The sequence below is a fragment of the Mixophyes fleayi genome, chromosome 5 (genome assembly GCF_038048845.1).
Source record: "Mixophyes fleayi isolate aMixFle1 chromosome 5, aMixFle1.hap1, whole genome shotgun sequence".
NCBI lineage: Eukaryota > Metazoa > Chordata > Amphibia > Anura > Limnodynastidae > Mixophyes > Mixophyes fleayi.
The window spans coordinates 20,007,742-20,033,887 of NC_134406.1; the positions used below are offsets into that span (position 1 = coordinate 20,007,742).

A 26,146-nucleotide genomic window follows, 5' to 3' on the forward strand; every position below is an offset into this window, starting at 1 on the left:
GCTCACTCTTAACTCACCTTTCCAAGCTCGCCTATCCTACCACCTCCTGACCATTCTATCCATCACCTCCTCTTCCTCATCTGCCATCTCCATTTTCTTGCATCTGGTCCTACTGTCTCTCACACCACCCCTCCCTCTAGAATGTAAGCTCTCGTGGGCAGGGTCCTCTCTACCTACTGTCCCACGTCTGTCTACTGTCTGACTCCCTCGTACGTCCTCTCACATCTTTAGCTGCGCTCCGTGTGAGTCCCCATAGCATTACACACACTCATCTGTGCTACTTATGTGTAGTACCTCGTCTGTTTGTTACTTGCTTCTATATCCGGCGCTACGGAATCTGTGGCGGCTTATAAATAAATTAATAATGTAATGTGAGGACAATGAAGGAGATAAAAATATGCCATACAAACGTTATTTAGGAGGTATTTGTTAAATTTGAATTATCAATGAAATATTTTAAAAATGATTATCAATACAGATTGGACAACTGTATGAAAATGGGGTATTATATTCATTTGAGCAACTTCAGAGGTTATATGAGCTACCTAGGGGTTACTTTTATAGATACTTGCAGTTAAGACATGCTCTGGCCTCGCAGTTCCGGGGAGCTGCCCCAAGCTTTAGTGCAGACTCCTTAAGGGTGCAACTGTCCAGGTTGGGCCAAAGACGGCAAATCTCTTTTTTGTATTCAATATTGGTGGAAGGATCTGGTGAAGGGGGCTTGCCGGAGTTGCGATGCAGGTGGGAGGAGGATTTGGGGAGACTTAGTGACAAGGCATGGGATATGGTGTTGTGTAGCCCGAAAGAGGTCACTGCATCAGTCAGATTTCGCCAGGTCCAGTTTTTTCTGTTACACAGAGCGTATCTCACCCCTCTTCGGCTTTCTAAGTTTAGTGGGGGTCAGAGGGTGTTGTGTCCCAAGTGTAAGAGTGAAAAAGGAGATTTTTGGCATATGCTCTGGGAATGTCCGCTGGTTTCATCCTTTTGGGGAAAGGTGGAGGATTGTATTAAAAGACTGGAGGTGGGAGTGGTGGCCTTGACTCCAAAACTCTCTATATTCGGTTTGGGCTTAAACAAAAAAACCCGTAGACTTATTAGACTGCTTATCAACACGTTACTTATGTTGGCAAAGGTGGTGATAGCTAGAAAATGGATGGCACCTGAAGGCCCGACTTTGAGTAGCTGGATCGACCTTGTTAACGATACAGTCGGCCATGAAAGGTTCATGTACACTAGCAGGAACCTAGTGGATAAGTATGAAAGAATATGGTATAGGTGGAGGATATCCCCATATGTTACAGAAGGGTTGAGGGAGGTGGAGCTCTCCTAATGAATGCTCGGGGCAGACATCCAGCCGCCTATTGTTGAGTCATTAAGGTCAACGATTATATTCTGTATTATCAAAACTGTAATATTATTTCATTGCATCTTGAAATGGTGGAAGGTGTACATACCTTGGCTTGTATATCTGAATGTCAATGTTTTTTCTTTTGTGATACTATTATGTATGGTTACTTGATAATACCTGTAACACTGTGTGCGTTATAATTGGGGATTAAGTCCAATGTTATGGGCTTTTTTGTTGTTTAAAATGTTATAAAAAAAAAAAAAAGGAAAATGCAATAAAATTTTACCTGATTTAAAAAAAAAAAAAAAAAGATTATCAATGATTTGTAAGGCACCACAGTGCTCCCCAGCGCCGTACAGTAGGGAAAACAGGATATACATAAAACAGGGACATACAAGGTAGACAGAATAAGTGCAGACATGAAAACCAAGAGTATGGAGGGCTAAAAGGCTAATAATTGCCTACTGAATAGGCCTGGTTACACTCCTTACAGGTCTCCTCCATGAATGGTTAATTAGGATGCAAATGTGTCAACTTGATTATATATGCTTTTTAAACAATAAACTGCTTTACAAAATACTGTTTTTGTCCCAAAATTGGAAAATTAAATGGCTTCCAACTGCCCTTTCCTCCTGATATTTTGCAAACCTAGCATCCCATACTAGAGATGCTCACTGACCCCCGTGAACTGGTTTTGGTTTTAGATCTGGATTAGCTTTTTGTTTTGGTTTTGGCAAAACCTCCTTTGTGTGTCTTTGATTTTGTATTTTTTAGGAAAAATCCTAAAATATGCTAAAATCACATAATTTTGCTTTTTTTTTTTTTTTTTGTCCCTATATTATTAGTAACCTCAATAACACTAATTTAAAGTCATTTTTGCAGTCAATTTTGACCATCTCACAGGTCACAATTATATTTTCAAACAAAGACTGCAGCGACCAGGCTGGATGGTAAGCGACAGAGCAACGACACAAACACACGGCAGTTCCTACCACATCTAGGACACATTGGCACACAGCAGTGGCAGAAAAGAAAATGGTGCAAGATGGAATTGTCCTTTGGGACCGCCCTCCCTCCCAAGATGGAATTGTCCTTGGGACCGCCCTCCCTCCCAAGATGGAATTGTCCTTGGGACCGCCCTCCCTCCCACCCACCCATCTTTAAAAGGAATCCAAAACTCGCGTGATCCGACGTCGTAACAATGACGTTTTGTCTCGTTTTTTTAAATCCGAGGGCGTGCGAAAGTACAGAGCCAGCTCGTCTCGGCACTCTGATCTGCTAAGTTCGGGTATGTTCGGTTCTCGGGGAACCGAGCCTGAGCATCTCTATCCCATACAGGTCTGATAAAAAACATTTTTTTTTACCTCCCCACTGCATCCCAAATACTGAGCTCCGCCCACTTTCTTAGGACAATGTTATAATGGGATCTGATACAGGTCAAAAAGATAAAACTGCAGTTACTTGAGCTGCTGGAACCCATGTATGAACCTACCAATCCTTACAGTGCATTTCTCCAGAGCAATCCGGCAAACTTGTCAATCGCTGTCGAAGTTCACCAGCCCAGTAACATGGCCGGGAGTGTACGGGTTGGGGACCTACTTAAATAAGAATAAACTCTTCAGTTATTTCATGTGTATTATTCAGCTCCGTCATAGTCTGTTATCTAGTAATGTAAAGTAGTTACCGGATTATGCTTCCTATACATCAGCAGGATTTTCTTACTAAGTGAAGTACAGTCATTTTATTACTAAAACATCAAATAGATTTCACATGTTCCATTGGGTTTTCATTACTGCCGTGTTTAAGCAGTTCATGATGACAGCGCTGGGACACAGAAGATTTCGGTGAACATTCTTCCTTGGATCCCTAATTCCTAATTTAATAGCTACGTTTGCTGTGGATTTTTAAACCAGATAGATAGAATCTGTCTGTCTCCAAAATAATTGCAAACAATAAACAACTTTTTATTGAATTCTAGGAGTGGGGGCGTCTGGCTGAGAAAGTTGTCGTTTGTCACTTATTTATTTCTCTCTACAAATGTATTCCATTGTATCTTGATCGGTCACGTCACACTCTGCTTCTCCTAGTGTCTATTCTCGATAGCATATAGGCCACATGGTCAATATTTAGTCGTGCAATCTCAAGAGTTTAACCTCCATAGTTTACTTGTTCTGTGACGGATTGTTCTGTGTCCTCTGCTACACAAGCGTGGTGATCTACTTTAGTTGCACAATCATCATCATCATCATTTATTTATATAGCGCCACTAATTCTGCAGCGCTGTACAGTGAACTCATTCACATCAGTCCCTGCCCCATGCCCCATTGGAGCTTAGTCTAAATTCCCTAATATAGACACACTCACACAGACAGACAGGGAGACAGACAAAGAGGGAGAGACTAGGGTCAATTTTTTTTTTTTGATAGCAGCCAATTAACCTACTAGTATGTTTTTGGAGTGTGGGGGGGAAACCGGAGCACCCGGAGGAAACCCACGCAAACCTGGGGAGAACATACAAACTCCACACAGATAAGGCCATGGTCGGGAATTGAACTCACGACCCCAGTGCTGGGAGGCAGAAGTGCTAACCACTACGCCACTGTGCTGCCCCAATTTAATCACCATATGTGGAAGAGATTAATGGGATGAGCGATCTCTGTTTCATTCATTGCTGATGTGCATTAACAGCCAATGGGACACTCACAATGCAGTTGAAGCACAATGTACCTTTCTTGTGGAAATGTCTGGCGCTGTTAGAGTGGGCAAGTAAAATCTATGCGCAGGGGGAGGAATGGTGTCACTGGTTCCTTCCTTCCGGGCTTGGTGCTTGTCACTGGTTCCTTCCTTCCGGGCTTGGTGCTTGTCACTGGTTCCTTCCTTCCGGGCTTGGTGCTTGTCACTGGTTCCTTCCTTCCGGGCTTGTCACTGGTTCCTTCCTTCCGGGCTTGGTGCTTGTCACTGGTTCCTTCCTTCCGGGCTTGGTGCTTGTCACTGGTTCCTTCCTTCCGGGCTTGTCACTGGTTCCTTCCTTCCGGGCTTGGCGCTTGTCACTGGTTCCTTCCTTCCGGGCTTGGTGCTTGTCACTGGTTCCTTCCTTCCGGGCTTGTCACTGGTTCCTTCCTTCCGGGCTTGGCGCTTGTCACTGGTTCCTTCCTTCCGGGCTTGGTGCTTGTCACTGGTTCCTTCCTTCCGGGCTTGTCACTGGTTCCTTCCTTCCGGGCTTGTCACTGGTTCCTTCCTTCCGGGCTTGTCACTGGTTCCTTCCTTCCGGGCTTGTCACTGGTTCCTTCCTTCCGGGCTTGGCGCTTGTCACTGGTTCCTTCCTTCCGGGCTTGGCGCTTGTCGCTGGTTCCTTCCTTCCGGGCTTGGCGCTTGTCGCTGGTTCCTTCCTTCCGGGCTTGGCGCTTGTCGCTGGTTCCTTCCTTCCGGGCTTGGCGCTTGTCGCTGGTTCCTTCCTTCCGGGCTTGGCGCTTGTCGCTGGTTCCTTCCTTCCGGGCTTGGCGCTTGTCGCTGGTTCCTTCCTTCCGGGCTTGGCGCTTGTCGCTGGTTCCTTCCTTCCGGGCTTGGCGCTTGTCGCTGGTTCCTTCCTTCCGGGCTTGGCGCTTGTCGCTGGTTCCTTCCGGGCTTGGCGCTTGTCATTGGTTCCTTCCTTCCGGGCTTGGCGCTTGTCACTGGTTCCTTCCGGGCTTGGCGCTTGTCACTGGTTCCTTCCGGGCTTGGCGCTTGTCACTGGTTCCTTCCTTCCGGGCTTGGCGCTTGTCGCTGGTTCCTTCCTTCCGGGCTTGGCGCTTGTCGCTGGTTCCTTCCTTCCGGGCTTGGCGCTTGTCGCTGGTTCCTTCCTTCCGGGCTTGGCGCTTGTCGCTGGTTCCTTCCTTCCGGGCTTGGCGCTTGTCGCTGGTTCCTTCCTTCCGGGCTTGGCGCTTGTCGCTGGTTCCTTCCTTCCGGGCTTGGCGCTTGTCGCTGGTTCCTTCCGGGCTTGGCGCTTGTCACTGGTTCCTTCCGGGCTTGGGGCTTGTCATTGGTTCCTTCCTTCCGGGCTTGGGGCTTGTCACTGGTTCCTTCCTTCCGGGCTTGGCGCTTGTCACTGGTTCCTCCGGGCTCTGTCTGGGAATGGCGAGGTCATTAGTGGATGGAAAGGCCGTGATTCAGCCCACAAAATGGCCTCCTCCTCCTTTAAGTGTAGGTGCAGGATACACTTGGGGGAAAAAAGCCACCATGCAAAGATACAAGGTGAAAGTTTGTGTGTCTGGGGCATTTCTCATATTCTTGTTGTCTACAAGAGTGGGTCTGTTATTTCCAGTTATACCTTCACACTTCTGAATAATTTGGTATTGCTGCTCACATCTTAAAATGAAGAAAATGTTCACTTGCGTTAGAGATATTACTTGTAGGATCTCTAGTATATGTTAAAGCAGCAATCTCATGGGAAAAAAAATTATCTGTTTAACAAGGATCACTGTGGCAGGTTATAAGAAGAATTTTAGAATTTACTATTTTACCATTATATATATATATTTTTTTTATTTACAGGCTGCTATTGATTTCTGATCCTGTACTTCTATGGCAACCACAGTCACATGGCACATGATGTAGTGAGCAGAGAGGCTTTGGAACGCCCCTCTGAGCTCTGTGACGTTTTCCTTCAGCTCCTCTGCCATCACATACTGAGAGCTGAGTCTGTGTAGCAGACTTTGTTCAAAAACTATTGCCAGCACTGCAGTATCTTCTTGTTTTTAATCGTAAGCTCTGGAAACTTTACTACACATTTATAATCGCACTTTTGGCAGTTTTATTTTCTACAATCAAACATGTTATCAATCCGAAACAGCCCAAACAATCACTTTTACTTGATTATAGGCACACAAACCCCATTTTTCCTGTTCTCCCATATGAATGTTCTAATGGGGGTTTTAAATAAACATTTATATAAAATTTTGTACAGAAAGTCTTTCTGTACATTCCATGACCTTGTCTGCTACAAACAAACGGGCAGCTAGAAGCACCACCACTGTTCTTGTGTGTTAAAATCTCCTCCTGTCATCAACCTGCACCAAGTAGTGCTTTAATCACACTTTATTTATCTGGGAGGAGTATGGGAGCAAAAGGACAGAGAAAGGGAGCAGAACAGCCCCCCTTCCCTTGGGGACTAAGGGTGAGCAAATAGAGACCTTTCTATGGGAGACTATCTAAAAATGGAAGATAAAAACAGAAAGTGGAACATAAACCCGTTTCTAGTATATCTTGCGTGCAGTCGCTCTACGTCTGCCCAGAAAGTGATGATGATGACTTTATCATAAGGCAGACACACATGCGGAGGTATCGACAAATCTCCGTATATGGGCGAAAATTCTCTAGTTTTCTGTGCGGTTTTCATTTTTGTTTTTAGTATATTTTTTTCTGATTTTGCAGCCAACTCTACATCATCTCCCGTATGTTCAAATAGAAATTTAGAGTTTATCATTCCTTTAGGCTGTGTGACCAAAGGGGAAATTGAATCTTTTTTTTCCCTGCGCCTCATGGGGGCGCTATTGCTAATTGCTGTAAAAACGAATATGGCCCATTCCATGTTTGCAAACAGCCGAGTTCGTGCATGCAGCTTAAATGTGATATGTCGTCTAGTCTCCATAGGATTCATTGCCTGAATATAAGTCAAAGGGTAACTGATCCTTATCCACGGAATAGTCTCCCAGACAGTAAAATTAATTAAAGAATACCTGGGACAAACATTTCGTTCTTAAGACTTGTCCACAAAGCTCCAGAACAAATATAACCAAATAATATCTCTAAATAAAGACACAAAAAGGGCAGAATAGAATTGTTTCCTTCCATCAATTCATCTGTTTCTGTGCAAGTCCAAAATATTTAATTTGCATAGTAAAATGTAGCCTTGGTCCTAAAGCACTACCAACATCTCCAGACTGGAACCAATCGCGTTGATTAAACAAATTGTAATTTTATGTATTTGGATCGCCTGCAAAAATACTGGATAAAAGCCGCCATGTACATAGCTCCGGCTAGGGCAGGTTTGTAGCATTTAAACAGAAACAGAGTCAACAAAAAAAAAAAGGACCTGAACGGCTCTGAAGCCTGCAGAGCATTATTAAATAAAATAGCATATATTAATGTGGGGTTTTAATCAGATCACTAAAGAGACGACTGGAGGATCTGCTGCAGCAGCTGCATTTAAATTAACCCAATTTTTACAAGTTAATTAAACCAGCTATTTTCATCTCATTGTATTTCAGGCTCCCTTAAATAGGCCGCTGCCTGCAAAGTAAATCACAACAGATTTACTCTGTAATAACGCTGACGTATTCATTTACTTAAATTATGACCCACACAATAAAAGTAACTGAGCATCAATTTTACACAGTCAATTACATGCGCGGTTCTTTATGTCTAAAGAAGCCGAAGTAATGTGAAGCACACGGCCCCGTCTCCCCCAGCCCGATGCCCCACAGAGGGCAGTTTCCGTGGCAACGCACTCCCTTTCAGGATTAGCCTAACCCTCTGATTGCACATCATTAGGTGTCATTAAATAAAATTTAAATATGAACTTCAACATACTACTTGAAATGAAGTCTTTTCATGTGCAAAAAACAGGTGTTCCAGTGTAAGATGCTAGACGGGCCGGGAATACATGATCTCCCTAATAATTTCTCCAAGAAGACCCCAAATAATTGCACGAGCGTTCTGTATAGAGCACAATATGTATGTGAATAATCAGACGCATAACAAGTGCTGCTTTTAAACATGTACAGAATGCGGAAAGGATGAAATATGGAATAATATAGTATTTAGTACCTGTATTTAGTTAAAGGGGACGTTTTTGTTGCTTATGATCTGATCATCGGCTGTTTACAACTTGTGCACATTGTCCTTATTGTAGATGTGACCCTTTAATCTCTTCATTTAACCTTTGAGCAGACATAAGGGTATATTTACTATACTGCAAGTTTGAAAAAGTGGAGACGTTGCCTATAGCAAACAATCAGATTCTAGCTGTTTTGTAGAATGCACTAATTAAATGAAGCTAGAATCTGGTTGCTATAGGCAACATCTCCACTTTTTTTTAAACTCGCAGATTAGTAAATCTAGCCCTCAGTGTATGTCGGTGGCACTTGTCAAAGGACAAGTGTATAGAGGACGGCTAGAACAGGCCGTGCAGCACAGCTACACCGTTAATGCACAAAAGATGCTGTAACCCAGATCAACCAATCAGATTCTATGGGGTAGATTTACTAAACCTGAGAAGGAAAAGTGGAGGTGTTGCCCATAGCAACCAATCCTATTCAAGCCATCATGTATCTTGTACATTCTATACAATGATAGCTAGAATCCGATTGGTTGCTATGGGCAACACCTCCACTTTTCTTTTTCAGTAGATGTAATAAATCTACTCTTCAGTGTTATTCTTGGAGTACAGTTGAGGAAATGAAAGGCAAATTGTGGTAGCTGTCCCAGCATCCTTTCTGCACAGTGGCTGAATCCGCTGCAGTGTCTATAGAACGGAACGTATAGGTCGGCAACCTTTGAGAATTGTTTAGTGTGATGGTTTTAAGGATAATTTTATTATCCGTTAATTGGCATTTGGCAGGAGATCCTACTGTAATGAATTGTGCTACTATGTGTCTGGCAGAGACTGGTAATTTGTGATTGAACCTCTGGTTCTTTCTCCCTGGAATATTAATGTATTTTTTAATTGTTTGTTTATATAGCACCGATCTTATTACGCAGCGTTGTACAGAGGACATGTAATCATTCCTATCAGTCCCTGGCCCATTGGAGCTTACATTCAAAATTCCCTACACCACACACTTTGTCAGAAGCCAATTAACCTACCCATATATTTTTGGGGAGAAGCTGGAGAGCTCAAAGGAAACCCAGGCAAACACTGGGAGGACTAACAACCTCCTCAAAGACAGTCCACTGGATAGAATCTAACCTATGACACCATAGCTGTGCGGCAGCAATGCTAACTATTGTGCCACCAAACAGAAATATCCGTATCGATGTATGTTGTTATACTGTGTTTCTCATGACAAAAGTCCCTTAACTAATTGAAAAAGCCTGTCTGCCACTGTATTTGCTTTGGCACACACACAACTTGCCAGAGCTGGAAGTAATGAGAATTAGTGATGCATTCATATGTCTAACATGTAATGCATGTAGTTAGAATTCAGTCAGTGTTATTCTTCTGACATTGTCCCCTACCCAGAGGAATATTTACAAGGGTGTAGAAAATGGGTTTGTTTCATCTTTTGTGAGTTTTCCTTCTTAAAATAGATGTGATCGTTTTGAGAGCTGACATTGTGTGTTTTTCTTATAAATAAGGATTCATCATCATCATCAACATTTATTTATATAGCGCCAGCAAATTCCGTAGCGCTTTACAATTGGGAACAAACATTGATAAAACAATACTGGGTAATACATACAGACAGACAATACTGGGTAATACATACAGACAGAGAGGTAAGAGGGCCCTGCTCGCAAGCTTACAATGTATGGGACAATGGGAGTTAGAAACACAAGGGCATTGATGTTGTACTTGCAAACAAGATTATGGTAATCGTCCAGCTCTACAGAATCGGGAGACGGGAGCATTCGGTTTGATAGACAGATCTTTCAGCACCACTATCAAATCTTTTTAAAGTAATCGGGAGGATTCTTAAGAACTTGCGCTGAATTTCAGGGTTGAGAAGTTGTTCCATAATTATGTTGGGTGCAGGCGGATGGGTCCCCAGTCTATGTCATGACCGGTAGCCACATTTCACTGACCTGGTTGTTTGGACACCATCATCATCATCATCATCATCATCATCATCATTTATATAGCGCCACTGATTCTGCAGCGCTGGACTTCTCTATTACAATGCTGATACTTACACTTCCAGGTGGAAATATGCAGTAATGTGGCTGGGTTGTTTGACTATATATTTTTTATTTTTTTTGTCATTACTGATCACATCTGAGTTAATCAGTTTGGATTTTGATTGTAACAGAAAAATAGGGACAACAGCGCTGCTGTGCAGTATGGGTATGTATAGCTGCCAGTGTGGCTCTGTAGCGGACGAATTCTACAAATTTTCCCAATAGGTACAGTGAAACAAACAAATTAGAAAAGGACCCACAGCGCAGAGTTGGAACATAAAGAAAAAAATGTATAAAAAAACCTTAATAAAATCCCAAAATTTGAATGTATCAAACAAGTAATTTATTGTAAATATGCCTAATATACAAAAAAAATTAAATAAAAAATGGTAAAGCAAAAAAGAAAATCCACTATGTGGGTCCTACATGGATAAAAATAAATCTGAAAATCCAAAAGGTGATTCCAAATTAAGTGTCCAAAAGCAGACTCTCCTTAGACGCCAGTATAAAAATATCCAAAAAAGGCCTAAAATGTGTATACACAAAAAAAAAAAAAAAAGAGACTATATGAACAAGCCTGTAAAGGTCAAAAATGAATAAAAAAAAGTACTTACAGAAAAGCTCAAATCTCATAGGGATATGCTTTTGGACACCTTTTTTGAACACTTAATTTGGAATCACCTTTTTGGATTTTCATATTTTTATTTTTATCCATGTAGGACCCACATGCTTGTTTGATACATTCAAATTTTTGGATTTTATTAAGGTTTTTTATACCTTTTTTTTTTTTTTTTTTTTTTTTTTTGTTCCAACTTTGCGCCGTGGGTCCTTTCTAATTTGTTGGATTTTGATTGGTTATGACAAACCCACTTATTGTACGCTGATCAATGTGGTTTATTTGATTAAAATTGCTCTATGGGTTTGTGTACGTGGGGCTGTTATCCTTCCATCTGACGTGATCCAATAGCTTTACCCAAGGACCTACACGTGTGCGCACGTTGTACGGGTATACTTGGGCCAAGCCTCCGGGTCATCCTGTATGTGGCAAGAAAGCAATTCTTCCAGCCTCTCTTTCGCCCCTGGTGGCCACCAGGCTTTATGGATACAAACACGGAAACTGGCCGCACACGGGAATCCGGCTTAACTAGAAATTCTTACTCTTTATTGAGTGGGCCCTTGTGACTAGCTTTATAAAGCTGTTTATGGTATATATTCTACTTAAGCACCAGGATTTGACAATGTAATATTGCACTATAGAGGAACATTAGGTGTTTTGCACAATGACTTTATTGTATGGCGAACAGACCACTTTAAGCTTTTGCTAAGTTAAACGCATTTATTTATTTTTCAGATTGATCTCCTTCCAAGAGTTTGTGGCGTTTGAGTCCGTCCTCTGTGCGCCGGACGCCTTGTTCATGGTGGCCTTCCAGCTCTTTGACAAAACCGGGAAAGGAGAAGTAACTTTTGGTAAGGATATATATTTAATTTTCCTATTGTCATTTCTGATTTGTGACCTATAAGGGTACATGAAATGGAAAGACGGGGAGCTATTTATAACATAAAATATTAAAGACTTAAACGATATTTAATATAATTCAAAGGCTGTGTATTTCTGTGTCTATATCATATTTTAGTCATGTATAAAAAGGGAACAAGAGAGCGAGAGTAGGACTGACAGACTTTCAGACTTGCTCAGGCACGAGGCAGGGGCTGTGATGTCAGAGGCTGAGCGCACTGTAGTCCCAGCTTTTTAACTCTGTACCATACGCCATTAGGACATTGTTCTAACGATGTGGGAGGGGTTTTAGCGGGCTGTAATGTTGCAGGGATGTAATATTTTTATCCGCTGCAGTGAAACGTGGGGGGGACACAATACAGTGTATTTTAGTTTCATGGTTCACATCTGAAAATTAAAATTTTGTGGTTTTATGGTACTTTTAATTACCATTATTTATATATAAAGTCCATTCATTTATTGATTCAATTTTTCTACATGATTCATCTCTGTTTAGGCTATATCTTCTTGGTCTTCACAATTTCAACTTTTCCTCGATAAATATTTTCATAAGATATTAATGATTATTAAAATATTTTCACTCTATATAAATGTTGTGCAAATTAAATATAATTGTACTTTATAACGCTGTTTGTCTAGTATTTTGATTAGTAAAGTACCGTTGGCAGCTGTCTTGTTGAACCAGGTCCTGCTGCTATTTTATAAGATGTAATTTGTAGCGGAAACAAGGAGCGTTGCTGATACGTCAAAAAGCTCAAATTTTAAAACATTGCACGTCAGTTGTGCTTCCTGTGACATCTATGTACAAATGGCAGATTGCTGGATTAGTGCAGTATTTCTTTTGCCCAAGAGCGTGTAGTGCTGATTACAAGTGACGTCGTTTCTGAACCGCTCCAGAATGATGCAAAATAGAGAAGTACCACCCTTATGAACAGTCAGCTTGCCGTAAAGGATTAAACAGACCAAAACCTGGGTAGATTTATTTAATAGTATTATATATTCACCTTTACCAATTGACATTTCATTCTACAATCTCGTATTCCTGTTTTCAGACATTGAGTCTGCTTCATAAAGAAAAGAAAAAAAAGGAGTAACTTTGCACCTTGGCAAAACCTTGTTGCATTGGAGGGGGGGGGGGGTAAATTTAAAATGTGATGGCAGATTTATAGTTGGGGTAGAGCATGTCCTAGATCAACTTTAAATTAAAGTGTAAAATAAAGCGATCAAGTATTTGTGTGCTACATGAAATATCAGCCAGTATTTATCTTATGTGCAAAATAATAAACTAATTTGCACCCCTTGCATTGTGACATGGTTTTGTCATTTTTTTTTTTTTTTTTTTTTGCCTTGCTTTCCTTAATGAATCAGGCCCATAATGTTTTTATATTTATTTTTTGTCGTACTTGTTTTGGGTTCTGACTACACACTAGAAGTAAACATCCATCCTGAAACATGAATTGGTAACTGATCTTTCTTGAACTGAAAACTTTCAATTAGTTAAACGTGACAAATAAGTTTTAGAGATGTAACCTGCTTCCTATATATTCAGGTGAATGACACGAAGTTAAGTACAACATTTATTTTAAAAATGTCTGCCAATCCCGAAAGAAGTAAAGAAATCCTATAACCATTTCCTGGACGTCTATCTCGATTTTAGAGAATCATTTTCCCAGTGTCGGCTTTACATGCAGTGACACAGTATAGGAGAAATTTTGTCACAGTTATCTGTTAGTGTTAATACCTTGTATGGAAACGGCAAAATACCATTATTTTTAAACATGAATATTTTTTTATAGAAAGGTATCTGTATTGTACGATCTAGTATCCATCATTTTACGCTAAGCAAAATTGTACGCCTTTTATTTAAAAAAAAAATAATTAATAAGTTTACAACAATTTGTTTTGGGTGTCCTTTTAAACACACTAGTTGTGTATAGTCTGATGTGTGTGCTGCTTTTTAAAAAAAATATCTTTCATGTTTTCAATGACTCAATCTTATTTTCCTTGGATGGGAGTTTGTAATATGAATTTTAGGCCAGTGATTATTGTGTGACGTAGATGATGGCCGGGATGTAACTCAAGAAAAGCGCGAGAGAAATAGCGCAGTGTAGAGATCCACTGACCTCTGCCAGACTGCAGCGATACATGCAGCTAGCGACAAAGTGATCAGCACGATTATCTCGGATAAGATGTGTGTATGTATGTATGTGTATATATATATATATATATATATATATATATATATATATATATATATATATATATATATATATATATATATATATATATATATATATATATATGTGTATGTGTGTGTATGTATATAATATAAATGTCTAGTGGCGTGTGTTAGTCTGTGTGTGTGTGTGTGGAAAAAATAAAACCAAGCTGCAGCGCCACCTGCTGGGCGGAGTTATACACTGACCTACTAAATTCTTAGTGTGTGTTTGGAAAAAAAATTCAGAAAGGGCTGAAATTTGGTATACGAAGATGTTTTTAATTTGTTAATTTAATTTGTGAATTGTTAAGTGTTTAAAGATTTTTAAAAAAAATATATATATTTCTTGAAGGAGAAGTGACAGTTGGGAGTGGTTGGTGGTTGCCGGGGGTGACAGTGGGGAGTGGTTGGTGGTTGAGGCCTGGGCTATGGCCCAAATGCATGACAAGAACCTTTTTAACACCTTAAGTAACTTGATTTGACTAGAATGCATGAGTATCATGCACGGGTTAACTTGTTTGTGTATATACATATATGTGTGTGTGTGTATATATATATATATATATATATATATATATATATATATATATATATATATATATATGTGTGTGTATATATGTGTATATATATATATGTGTGTATATATGTGTATATATATATATGTGTGTATATATGTGTATATATATATATATATATATATATATATATATATATATATATATATATATATATATATATATGTGTGTGTGTATATATATATATATATCCTGCTCTACTGAAGACAACGCAAGAAGCCACTTGTGTGGATGAGCCCTTAGACTTCCCTACAAGTGGCACTAAATATATCTGTATGTACCTTTTCTAACTGATGAGCAGGTGTAATGTACAAACTCAGACCAGTGCTCTGATCTTACTTCCTTTCTGGAGCCGCCATAATTAAGTATCACAATGCAGGTTGTGCTCTATTCTCGGAGCAATGAAAGAAGTAGAGGACATGAAATCAGTTAATATCTATGTACTCGCCAACATCCTACCTGTTTTTTATTTTTGAAAACGTTCTGCTCTCATTCATATGAAGCGGGACGCCACGTGCTTTTTAATTTAGTTTGGTCTGGAGCAGTCATGTTTGTGGATTAGATAAGACATTTGCGGTGCTCACAGATGAGCGATTTGTTGGTTCTCATCGGCAGGAAAGAGTTATGAGGCCATTTGTAAACAACTTTCATTCTGCAGCGCGAAAGATCATTTCCAAATGGAGAACTTTGAATACAGTTGCCAATGTTCCCAGTCCCTGCCGACGACGCTTGGATGAGTCTCAAAGAACCCAAAAATCTATGTCTGGGCATTTATATGGTAAATGTTTAAGCTCATGAGACTGCCCTCCGGAAAAGACTGAACAATTATGGAAAGAGAAGAAAGATCCTGTAACAAGACCATGATCCTAAATACGGCTGCGTTTGGGATGCATTTGCACCCCTTAAAAAACAAAAGAAAATTAATTGAGGTTTTGGAATGGCAAAGTCAGTACCTCCACCCCATTGAGATGTTTTGGCGAGATCTTCGAGCTGTGCATTACCGAGGGAGGCTGATAAACTCTTAAAATGATCATTTTAAGTTCTTGTTGCTGTAGGTGGTCCTACAAGCCCCTGAATAATGTGTTTTGGGGTTTTTTTTTTGTGTTTGTCATTATTTATTCAGCAATAAAATAGGTCAAGTAAAATATGTTATGAGATAAGCACATGAGATCAGATTTATCAAATTTTAGGACTTGGTGAGGACTAGATGATTGTCATGTCCAGATATGTAAAAGCAGAGGCTGTACTCTCTATTTCACAAACTGTATATGACCTAGCTGAAAGAAGGGGAGAAAATATATAGGAACACTGCCTATAAAGTCTTCAGGAACCCGTAATCTCCTTCTACACCGTAGAGGCAACAAAATCTGTTTACATTTCTGAAAGTGGATATGAAACGGAATGTCTGGGTTGTGTTCTCTCTGTTTAATTTGTAAAGCACAAAAACTTTGACTTGGGAAATAGTTCGACATAAGTAATTTGTCTTTTATTGGTTCTACTGCACTTTGCTGAGAACTTTGTGTAAGGAAACCTTTGATATAGCATCTCCTGCACATGTATAATTCAATCCAGTCAGTGTCAAACCAGGGAGAGATGTGTCACTTTGAATAGAACAACACTAGGGCAATTTTCCTCGCTGTATACAAAAGTGATCTTCCCACACAAAATTCAATAAAACCCTCAGCAATTTTCCCTTAAGTACAGTGTTCATGTAAATACGACATGCTAATTGTCTTCACTTTTACGCCAGCTTTATTAAAATATAAATCCTATCTAAAAGTTAAGTGAAGTCAGAGTGTGTCCATGTTGGCATATTGTGTGTGTGCATATATTATACGCTTACTTACAGTGTGTGGAACGTTGGTGGAACATTAATATTGTCTCCATATTCCAAGCATAAAGAAGATCTTAGACTGGGGTTACTTTAAAAAAAAAAAGTTTTTCAACTTAATATTGTAAAATCTGTACAAGTCCACAGTTTCCTATTCATTATATTTTAACCGTTTCCCTGGAGTCTAAAGCTAGGTACACACTACACTGTTTTCGTCCAATAATCGGCTCAATCAGCCGACATACGACCGCTCGTTCAAAAGTCGGATCAGTGTGTGCAGTGACACGATGGTCGAAAGTCTGCCCAAATGGACGATTGTCGCCTCATTTGGTTGGTCGTACTGTTTAATATTTTCGTTCCAATCTCATTTCCGCTGTGCAGTGTGTATAAACTTCCGACCGATCCACAACAGTGAGTACGAAATTACAGTCATTGCTCACAACAACATGGCTGTAAAAAGTCGCTAAAGGGACGTCCGCTCTTCCCTTTATCGTCCTAAACAAGGCTAGTGTGTATGCAGTCCATGGACCGAGCGATCGGAACATCGATCGCATGTAAAATCGATCGGCATAAAAAGTTGGTGGAAATTTCTGTAGTGTGTACTCAGCTTAAGTCGGGTAGCCACTGACGTCTGGATCCTGTAATGCGGTTAGGTCCTTGTGCATCAGTTTGCATGTAGCTCTAAAGTCCATTATGCTTTGCTTCCACCCAAATGTATATAACATTTTAAATATAATCTATTTATCTTTTGTCTTACCACACCTCTCCGCTGATTCATTGAATGGGAACCAGGCAGCAATCGTTATGTCGGTGATGAAAGATAAGCACATCGATTTTGGGATTCAAAACTATTTTCCTGGCTCCTTAGTGATATCACGGTGTCCTAGTTAATTAACAGGCAAACATGGCAGCGTCTGCTGTGTATAGTCGATGGATCCCCTATAAAGCTTGCAATCTTTTGATGGTCTGCATGAAGTATACAATGCATACAGGCAGGATGCAGTCATTAGCTTGCCCCTCTACCCACCTTTCCCGTGTACAGGGGCTTTTCCTGTATCCTTTGAGTTCGTGTAGAAATCGTTTGCTGGGATACTTGTGAATGCTCTTTACTAAGGAAAGCTTTCCCGGTAAATATACACTGGAGAGTATTCTACCATCATTCCTGGCCCGCGGCTCCGGACCGTCGTCCTGACACAACTCCTATGATGCAAATCGCTCAATGAAGAGAAACAGTACTACAGCCTTAAAGTGTAGCAAATGCTGCTAAAAGGCACGTAAACAATTAATCAACATCAGAAATCTTATACACCATGATCAGACCCACTAGGTGTATAAGACCTTTATTTTGAATACTACAAAATACTGTATTGGTAAGGAAGAGCTATTAAATGATGCAAATATTTATTCATATACTCCTTTAGATGACCGAATAAATGTTAAAGTAAGAATTTGATACATTCCGACACCTGATAAACATGAAAGTAATATAATACTTTGTAGCAGAATCTTTTTAAAACACAAACTTTTCATTATTCAATTATTATTTTTTTTACTATCTTGGCATATATCAATTATAAAATGGTAGTTGAATGTCAAAGGATGGTTTTTTTTTTTAAAGTTCTGAAATAAAATTCCAAAAAAAGTTAATAATTATTGTGAACTATAGAGTGCACCTATAAAGAGTTATTTTTACTTGTTTCCAGACCCAAAACTATGTAATAAAACTACAGGTCTAAAGGAAAAAAAAAAAAAAAACCAACCTGACGAAAAGTTTCTTGACTTTATATTTTAGCCTAGTTGCCATGAAATACACATACTTTGGAGTTTGAACATATTTCAGAACTTTGTGTAGCCACTGTGCTATAATACTATTGAGATATCATGGCCAGGGACATTCAGGGGTTACTGCCTGGTTTCAGATGCCATAAACAAAGTACTAAACTAAAAACTCAGGATGAAAGCACACGCAGGGCTTGAATAAAGCCAAAATAGTGTTTTAAATAAACCTAACAGACGTTCGTTTGACGGAAACATCATTTTCTGGTAATTAAAAACACTGCTTTGGCTTCATTCAAGTCCTGCGAGTGCTTCCATCCTGACTTCTGAGGGTATAAGTGTCTATATGTCATTATTTTATAGAACTAATAAGATATAATTGGGTAGAAAAAGCTGTATGTGGGTTGGCACAATGGCTGAGCCTCGAGACAGGAGTACTCCACCTGTGTCTGTCCGTCGGAATGGTTTGGTTGATCTCAGATGGAGCTGCCTTTTGGTGCAGGTCACATGGTCCAGCGCTATGTGTACAGCTACATCATCATCATCCATCATCATCATTTATATAGCGCCACTAATTCCGGAGCTGTACAGAAAACCTATTCACATCGGTGCCTGCCTCATTGGAGCTTAGTCTAAATTACCTAACACACACACACACACACAGATCCCGACCATCGGGAATGGAACTCATGACCCCAGTGCTGAGGCAGAAGTGCTAACCACTAGGCCACCGTGCTGCCCATATCGGGGGTAGAGGCATGCTAATTGGTCTTGTTGGTACCAATATGGAGATCGCTGAGGCGTTAGACACTTTGTAAGTCATGTGACTAGTTCCTAGTGAACGGATAGGCTGATTTCTTTAATCCTCATTGGCTACTTCAACTGTGTAGACCACATTTACACTTTCAGAGGTGTTGAGTAGACATTACACATACATTAATAAGTAATTGGGGTAGGAAAAAATGCAGAAACCTGGGATTGTATTTTATCTTTTATAAGCCTAAAAACACACGAGAAAGAAAAGCTCTGCTGAAAACTCAGTGACGTTATTTGCATACCCCTACCATAGATCTTTAAATAAAGGTCTTTTATGGAGCGCGCAGGAATCTGTTAATTGCATATAGCGCAGGGAGACGTTTTGTGACTTGTTCTTTTGTCTCGGATTGATTAGAGTCCGTGGTGTATAAGAAAAATGCTTTTCACTACAGAAAATTAAAGATCGGTTTGGTATTAAGCACCTTCTTTCCTTTTTTCCTTTGCAGAGGATGTAAATCAAGTGTTTGGCCAGACCACGATTCACCAGCGTATTCCGTTCAACTGGGACTGCGAATTCATCCAGCTGCACTTCGGCAAAGACCGGAAAAGGCTTCTGCCGTATGCTGAATTTACTCAGTTTTTGCTGGTGCGTATTTCAGATAGTCGTGTTTCTGTCTAATGTTTACAGTGTTTGTATGTTTGTTGGGTGCACAATGAGGAAATCGCAAGTTAAAAAAATAAAATAAAAATTAAGTTGTGAAGATGCACCCTCGGGATAAAACAGGGTAAAGTCAAATTAATTCCCTAGATAAATTCCCCCCCACCCCCCGCCTCACTGTGAGATTGATGGAGCATTTTATACCAATCTTTGTAAGAAAATATTTCAAGTTTCAATCGCAATTTATTATGACATACCCTATATCGGCGGTTCCCAAACTGTGCGCCGCGGCTCCCAGGGGTGCCGCGGCGCTGTCACTGGGGTGCCGCGGGCCAGACCTAGAAAAAAGAAGGAAAACAGGAACTTACCAATCCGCCGGACGCCGGGACCCAGCAGCCTCCTCTCTCCCACAGCTGTCACTGAATATCGACGTCAGTGAGAGCTGCGGGAGAGAGGAGGCTGCTGGGTCCCGGCGCCCGGCGGATTGGTAAGTTCCTGTTTTCTTTCTTCTTTCTGTGGCTGGCGCCTGGCCCGGGGCAGAGTGAGAGGGATCGTAGCAGAGGAGGGGGACAGAATGATGGCAGAGGAGGGGGACAGAATGATGGCAGAGGAGGGGGACAGAATGATGGCAGAGGAGGGGGACAGAATGATGGCAGAGGAGGGGGACAGAATGATGGCAGAGGAGGGGGACAGCGTGAGAGAGGGCAGAGGAGGGGGACAGCGTGAGAGAGGGCAGAGGAGGGGGACAGCGTGAGAGAGGGCAGAGGAGGGGGACAGCGTGAGAGAGGGCAGAGGAGGGGGACAGCGTGAGAGAGGGCAGAGGAGGGGGACAGCGTGAGAGAGGGCAGAGGAGGGGGACAGCGTGAGAGAGGGCAGAGGAGGGGGACAGCGTGAGAGAGGGCAGAGGAGGGGGACAGCGTGAGAGAGGGCAGAGGAGGGGGACAGCGTGAGAGAGGGCAGAGGAGGGGCACAGCGTGAGAGAGGGCAGAGGAGGGGCACAGCGTGAGAGAGGGCAGAGGAGGGGCACAGCGTGAGAGAGGGCAGAGGAGGGGCACAGCGTGAGAGAGGGCAGAGGAGGGGGACAGCGTGAGAGAGGGCAGAGGAGGGGGACAGCGTGAGAGAGGGCAGAGGAGGGGGACAGCGTGAGAGAGGGCAGAGGAGGGGGACAGCGTGAGAGAGGGCAGAGGAGGGGGACAGCGTGAGAGAGGGCAGAGGGGGACAGCGTGAGAGAGGGCAGAGGAGGGGCCAGCATGACAGAGGGCAGTGGGGGTAACGTGAGAGAGGGCAGTGTGCCTGGATGCAGAGGGGGCAGTGTGCCTGGATGCAGAGGGGGCAGTGTGCCTGGATGCAGAGAGGGCATTTTTGCATATAACTAAATAAGTATTTCTGTCGTGACCTAAATACTTATTACATTTTTTTGACCCAACTACTTCTAAAACAGGACTGCTCAGTAATTATTTTGAAGGGGTGCCTTGAAAAAATTTGGAGACTCTAAGGGTGCCGCAAACTGAAAAAGTTTGGGAACCACTGCCCTATATGAAACAAAGTTTTGAGATCACGTCCTCTCCTTTAATCTAAGCTTGTGGTTATAATGAGAACCTCTTGCACACACATTATGAGAGGCTCGTCCACAGACAACGGCCTAGCTCTGCACCCCATCCAAATGCTTTTGTACATAAGTGGATGGGAATGTGATTCATGTAGTACTATGGGCCTACCCCGTGTATTGCACTGGGAGAAATTCCTTGGGCCCTTGTTGGACAACCATCCATGTGGAGGCCAGGGTGAGGCCCAGGGATAAATCTCTGTATTTGGAGAACAAGTCACCCATTCCCTGCAGCCGGCATGGTTAAGGCCATTACTGGCTGTGTCTGCGGGCCTTAATGTTGCCGCTTCCACAGAGCTCTCGGCCGTATCAGTGACAGACCTTTACATTGTTTAGCTTGTTTCATTGGTTACTCTGAGCGATTATTTGTCCAACAATTCTTGGTGGTTCACAGCTTCGTGAGCATTAACCTCTAACCAGCTGGAAACACTCAATGAAGTTGCTTTACCTTTAAACCTGTTCCGAGCTGTGAGCAAGGAAGATCGGTTGTCATAGGGTTAAATGATCCCACAAACGATTGCTTTTTACGAGCGGTGCGACTCCAGTTTCCAGTGCTCTCCATGTTAACAGACCCTTTTTCCTGGGTCCAACCGGGGAACGAACTGTCAACTGTAATTAGTGCTGCTTAGAACACTGGAAGGGGGGTTATATAATGGGATAAATACATTTGTGTGAAGTATATACCTGGTGCTATACGAGGGGGGAGCGGATGTATTATAAGTGGGGAGCGAGGTATACCCACGTATTTAGCTATGCATCTGTTACAGCGACCTAGTATCGTTCTTTATGCTCTGAGTATGAGTTATGCTCTCGTTACGATGTCTAGACCCTGAACTCTAGGCAGCTGGAGCCTACGTGTATGTGGAGTCACTTGTATAAATTCACATTCTTTTAATGTTGCCTTTTAACCTGGACCAGATGGCTTCCTAATGCTTTTTATGTTGGCTTTCCTTACAATGTGCCATCAGCTGGGACGACTGAAAGCTGCCTCTAGATAGCCAGTGCGCTGCAAAAGCGTTATCTTACCAGCACGCACTGCTTGCTGACACTCCCTCCTTACATGCTGGGGATAGGACAGCGGGAGAGGAAGCAGAGATGTCCTTCACCCGGTTCTCTGAAAGATGTGTAGGGAGATGCAATCACATCTATAAATCTGGTGGTTTCATTGGCTGTGCCATAGACACACCCCTCCCCTGTTTTTTGGGAGGAGGGGGGTTTCTGGTTTGGTCCATTGTGTCTCTACAAGAGTGCTGCAACGCCACTGATGACGCTCTACGCAGTGATTTCACTGTCCGCTAAATGGTCACAGTACAGCCACATATGGTGTTTGTGCTGTAATAACAGCCTCACACATATTAACGGCATATAATATAGACTGGAATAAACTTACTAAGTGGGGAGGGAGGGTAGGTTTCTGGGAATTGGGACTCGGGTTGATGACCATAAAATTTGGGGAGGTTGAGGCAGATCCTTCTCTGAACGCCAGTGTCGTTCTTTTTATCTAGGACAGGTCCCTTTTTGTTGTTCCTCCAATATGTAGGGAAATCGTTTGTTTTAACGATACTACTGCGATGACTTGAAGTTCAATTCATTTGCTATATTGTCATTTTTTGTTTTCATGCTCTTAGCCTTTGACATTGTAGTAAAGAAAAAATTTTTTTGCCCCTAAATAACCAACATCTGGAAAGCCAGTGACATTTTGGGGCACCTACCTGCCTAACTTTAAGCCTTTGAAGTTCACCCCACCTTCATCCTATCCTGATTATTAGGTTGAAGTTGTGCCCTGGCAGTCCCAGACCATCCTGATCTTTGCATCGGGTAGGACAGGGTGTAAACGCAGTAACCGCGGTCCTGGTTGAATTGGCCCTTGTGTCCGTGCAGTCGGGAGCCACAGGTACCATCAGGAGCAGGAGTTGTAAGCCGATGCCCGCTTTTCACAACTGAAATCTCCTCCCCTGAATGTCACTCCTGGCAGCGCCCAGCTGTTATCCATTACCCTGAGGAAGAGATGGTGAAACTAATAGACGAGGAGGGCATTATAAAGGGAGTGCGGTATAGAGATGGCAGCACTGTAGATAGTTTAATATTTGCCGTTTGGCTGCACTATGTTGTGTGTTTTACCTACTCTCTACTTTTATTGACTTTTTTGATTGCAGGAGATTCAGCTTGAACATGCTCGTCAGGCCTTTGTCCAGCGCGATACAGACCACACTGGAACAATCAACGCCATGGACTTCAGGGATATTATGGTCACCATACGCCCACATGTTCTGACACCATTCGTGGAGCAGTGCTTGGTTGCTGTAAGTGGACTCTTAGTGTTCAGCACCTTCTGATACACTTTTGGTATGGTTCATGTGTTCAGGATTTCTTTAATCATGCAAAGGTGGGTTACTCTATTTGGCTGGGTCAGTAATTATCCCACCTATTTCCTCAGGCAGGAATCCTGAATACATGACCTGCTGGTAGCTCTTGAGCACTGTGTTGACCTACATCGAGCTGCACTGTCGAATGGTTTTGCAAGCTCAGGGGGCATGGGGGGTTCTGTATAGTTCTTCCTCCAGAGCAGGGTTTCCCAGACCCAATGCTCAAGTACCCCTAACAGTGCAGGTTTTCCAGGTCACAAGTGAAATAATTACACCACCTGTGGCTCTGTCAGTCAGTAATGAATACACCGGAGCTCCAGCAAAGAGATGTGGAAAACCTGCACTGTTAGGGAGCCCTGAGGACTGTGTTTGGGAAACTGCTCTAGAGGGTTTATTTAGTAGCTTGGGGCAAAAGTTGCTCTAACCCAAATCAACCAATCCAATATAAACTTTGTAGCTTTCCAGTTAGTTTAATAAAGGCTTATACCTGATTGGTGGAGGTGTTGCCCATAGCAACCAATCAAATTCTAGCTATCATTTATCTAGTATATAGTAGGAAATGGTAGCTAGAATTTGATTGGTTGCTATTGGCAACACCTCCACTTTCCTTTTTAGAAGGTTTGATAAGTCTAACCAAAAATGTATGTATGTGCGTATGAATGTGTATGTATGTGTATATATATTTATATTATTCATACAAATAGAGTAATATCCAAACCATATCAGTAGTGGTGTTTTGGGGATATATATACACTTTTTATCGCTTCCTCCAGGCCCTTTTCTTAAAGCATTCGGTTGTGATGTTTCCACATTCATTACCTGAAATAAATAGACTTGTAAAACATTTCTGACCCAGCAATATTGGAACGTGAGCCTTGTAAATCAGCGGTGGGACGAGCTGCTGTAATCCGGCATATGTGTTTGCTTAGGTTTCTGCTCTTGGTTCGCCTCAGATGCTCATCGGGGGAAAGCTTTTATGGAGTTTATTAGCGAGCAAAAAGTCTTTTCTTTGACAGTTCACATTGTTGTCTTAATAAATCTTTGGTGCGTTGTACAGAATCCCCCCCTCCCCCCTGTTATTTTCCAAATGTCTCGCTAACCAATTTTCCTTCAAATCTTTCATTTAAGGCTGCTGGAGGTACCATATCTCATCAGGTCAGCTTTTCCTACTTTAATGGATTTAATTCCTTGCTCAACAACATGGAACTTATTAGGAAGATCTACAGTACCTTGGCCGGCAATAGAAAAGACATAGAGGTCACCAAAGGTCAGCTCGTGTGTCATGTGATGTGTTTTTATGAAGATTTTGCATTTAAAACCATAGCCTTAAAAGAATGCTTTGTGCCAGGAATGCCGTGATTGTTCTCTTAAAGGGGCTGTCTTCCTTTTGGGGATGGGGTACATTGATGGTGTGGGAGGTAAACAGCAGGGGATTGTCCAGGGTTGGAGGACCCCTTTTTAATGATTGTATAAACAGGCCGAGATTAGTATCGTGTGGGATCGCTACAGCTGCTACAAGACTCAACAAATGTCCTAGCCAACGGGGGCGCAGTCCCTGATGCACAGTATTCTATAATGCCTGCTTTCTACAAGGGGATGGGACAGAAGACATGCCACACAAGTATTTACTAATGTTGGAATGGCTTGCTTTTTTAATATATTTAAACAGCGTATAGCAGATCTGTACACATATTATTCATACTATTCAGGCACAGTTCCTCAGTGCATTTGAGCTTACATTGTGATATTTTTTGTCCAGTTTAGAGGAAGACAAAGGGCCTGATTAATTAAGGAAAGTAAAGCAAAAAAAAAAATTAGTAACTTTTTTGCACCTTGGCAAAACCATGTTGTATTGGAGGGGGGGGGGGGGGTAAATTTAAAATGTGAGGATAGATTTATAATTGGGGGTAGATCATGTCCTAAATCAATGTTGATGTAAAATGTCGGTGTAAAAATAAAGCTATCAGGTATTTGCATCCTTCCTACAGCCAGTATTTTCCTTATGTGCAAAATAATAAACTAATTTGCACCCCTTGTATTGCAACATGGTTTTGCCAAGGTTCAAAGTTACTCATTTTTTTGCTTTGCTTTCCTTAATGAATAAGGCCCAAAGCGTCTAACACTCTGATTCCAACTGGTGTGCCTCAAAGTTGGTGCCAGTCAATGTGCACTATTATTATTTTTTTCATTTTATTTTTTAGATTGGAATCCCTGTGTTCAGTTAACGCTATTATGTATTTAATTGTGACACGTGAAATATTGACTCTTTCAGCTAGACAACCTCTTAATGTATAAATCATTCTGGTCTTGTTTACTGTTAATGTTGCCATTATTAATATACTGCTGGTAGGTGGCCCCAGGTTTTCCAGCTGGCTGGCGAGGCGTTCTGGGACTTGTAGTTCCACATCTGCTGGCAGTCCAGAGTTTGCCTATCCATGCAGCGTTTGACCTAATTACAGAGATTCCCAGCCGCTAATCTCTGCTTTCCCGTCTCTCTCTCCTAACCAGAGGAGTTTGTGCTGGCGGCTCAGAGATTTGGACAAGTTACACCCATGGAAGTTGACATACTGTTCCAATTAGCTGATTTATACGAGCCAAGGGGGTAAGTAAAGATGTTTACGG

The 26,146-nt window shown here is 41.8% G+C and overlaps 1 protein-coding gene across 1 annotated transcript in view; it reads left to right on the top strand.

The window, feature by feature from the left end:
- Positions 1 to 26,146, top strand: part of SLC25A13 (solute carrier family 25 member 13) — a 92,043-nt gene that overhangs the window by 26,242 nt on the left and 39,655 nt on the right. The window contains exons 4-8 of the mRNA XM_075211775.1: positions 11,574 to 11,689; positions 19,401 to 19,540; positions 23,315 to 23,461; positions 24,653 to 24,791; positions 26,033 to 26,126. Coding sequence (XP_075067876.1) covers positions 11,574 to 11,689; positions 19,401 to 19,540; positions 23,315 to 23,461; positions 24,653 to 24,791; positions 26,033 to 26,126 — 636 coding nt within the window. The remainder of the gene's footprint in view (positions 1 to 11,573; positions 11,690 to 19,400; positions 19,541 to 23,314; positions 23,462 to 24,652; positions 24,792 to 26,032; positions 26,127 to 26,146) is intronic.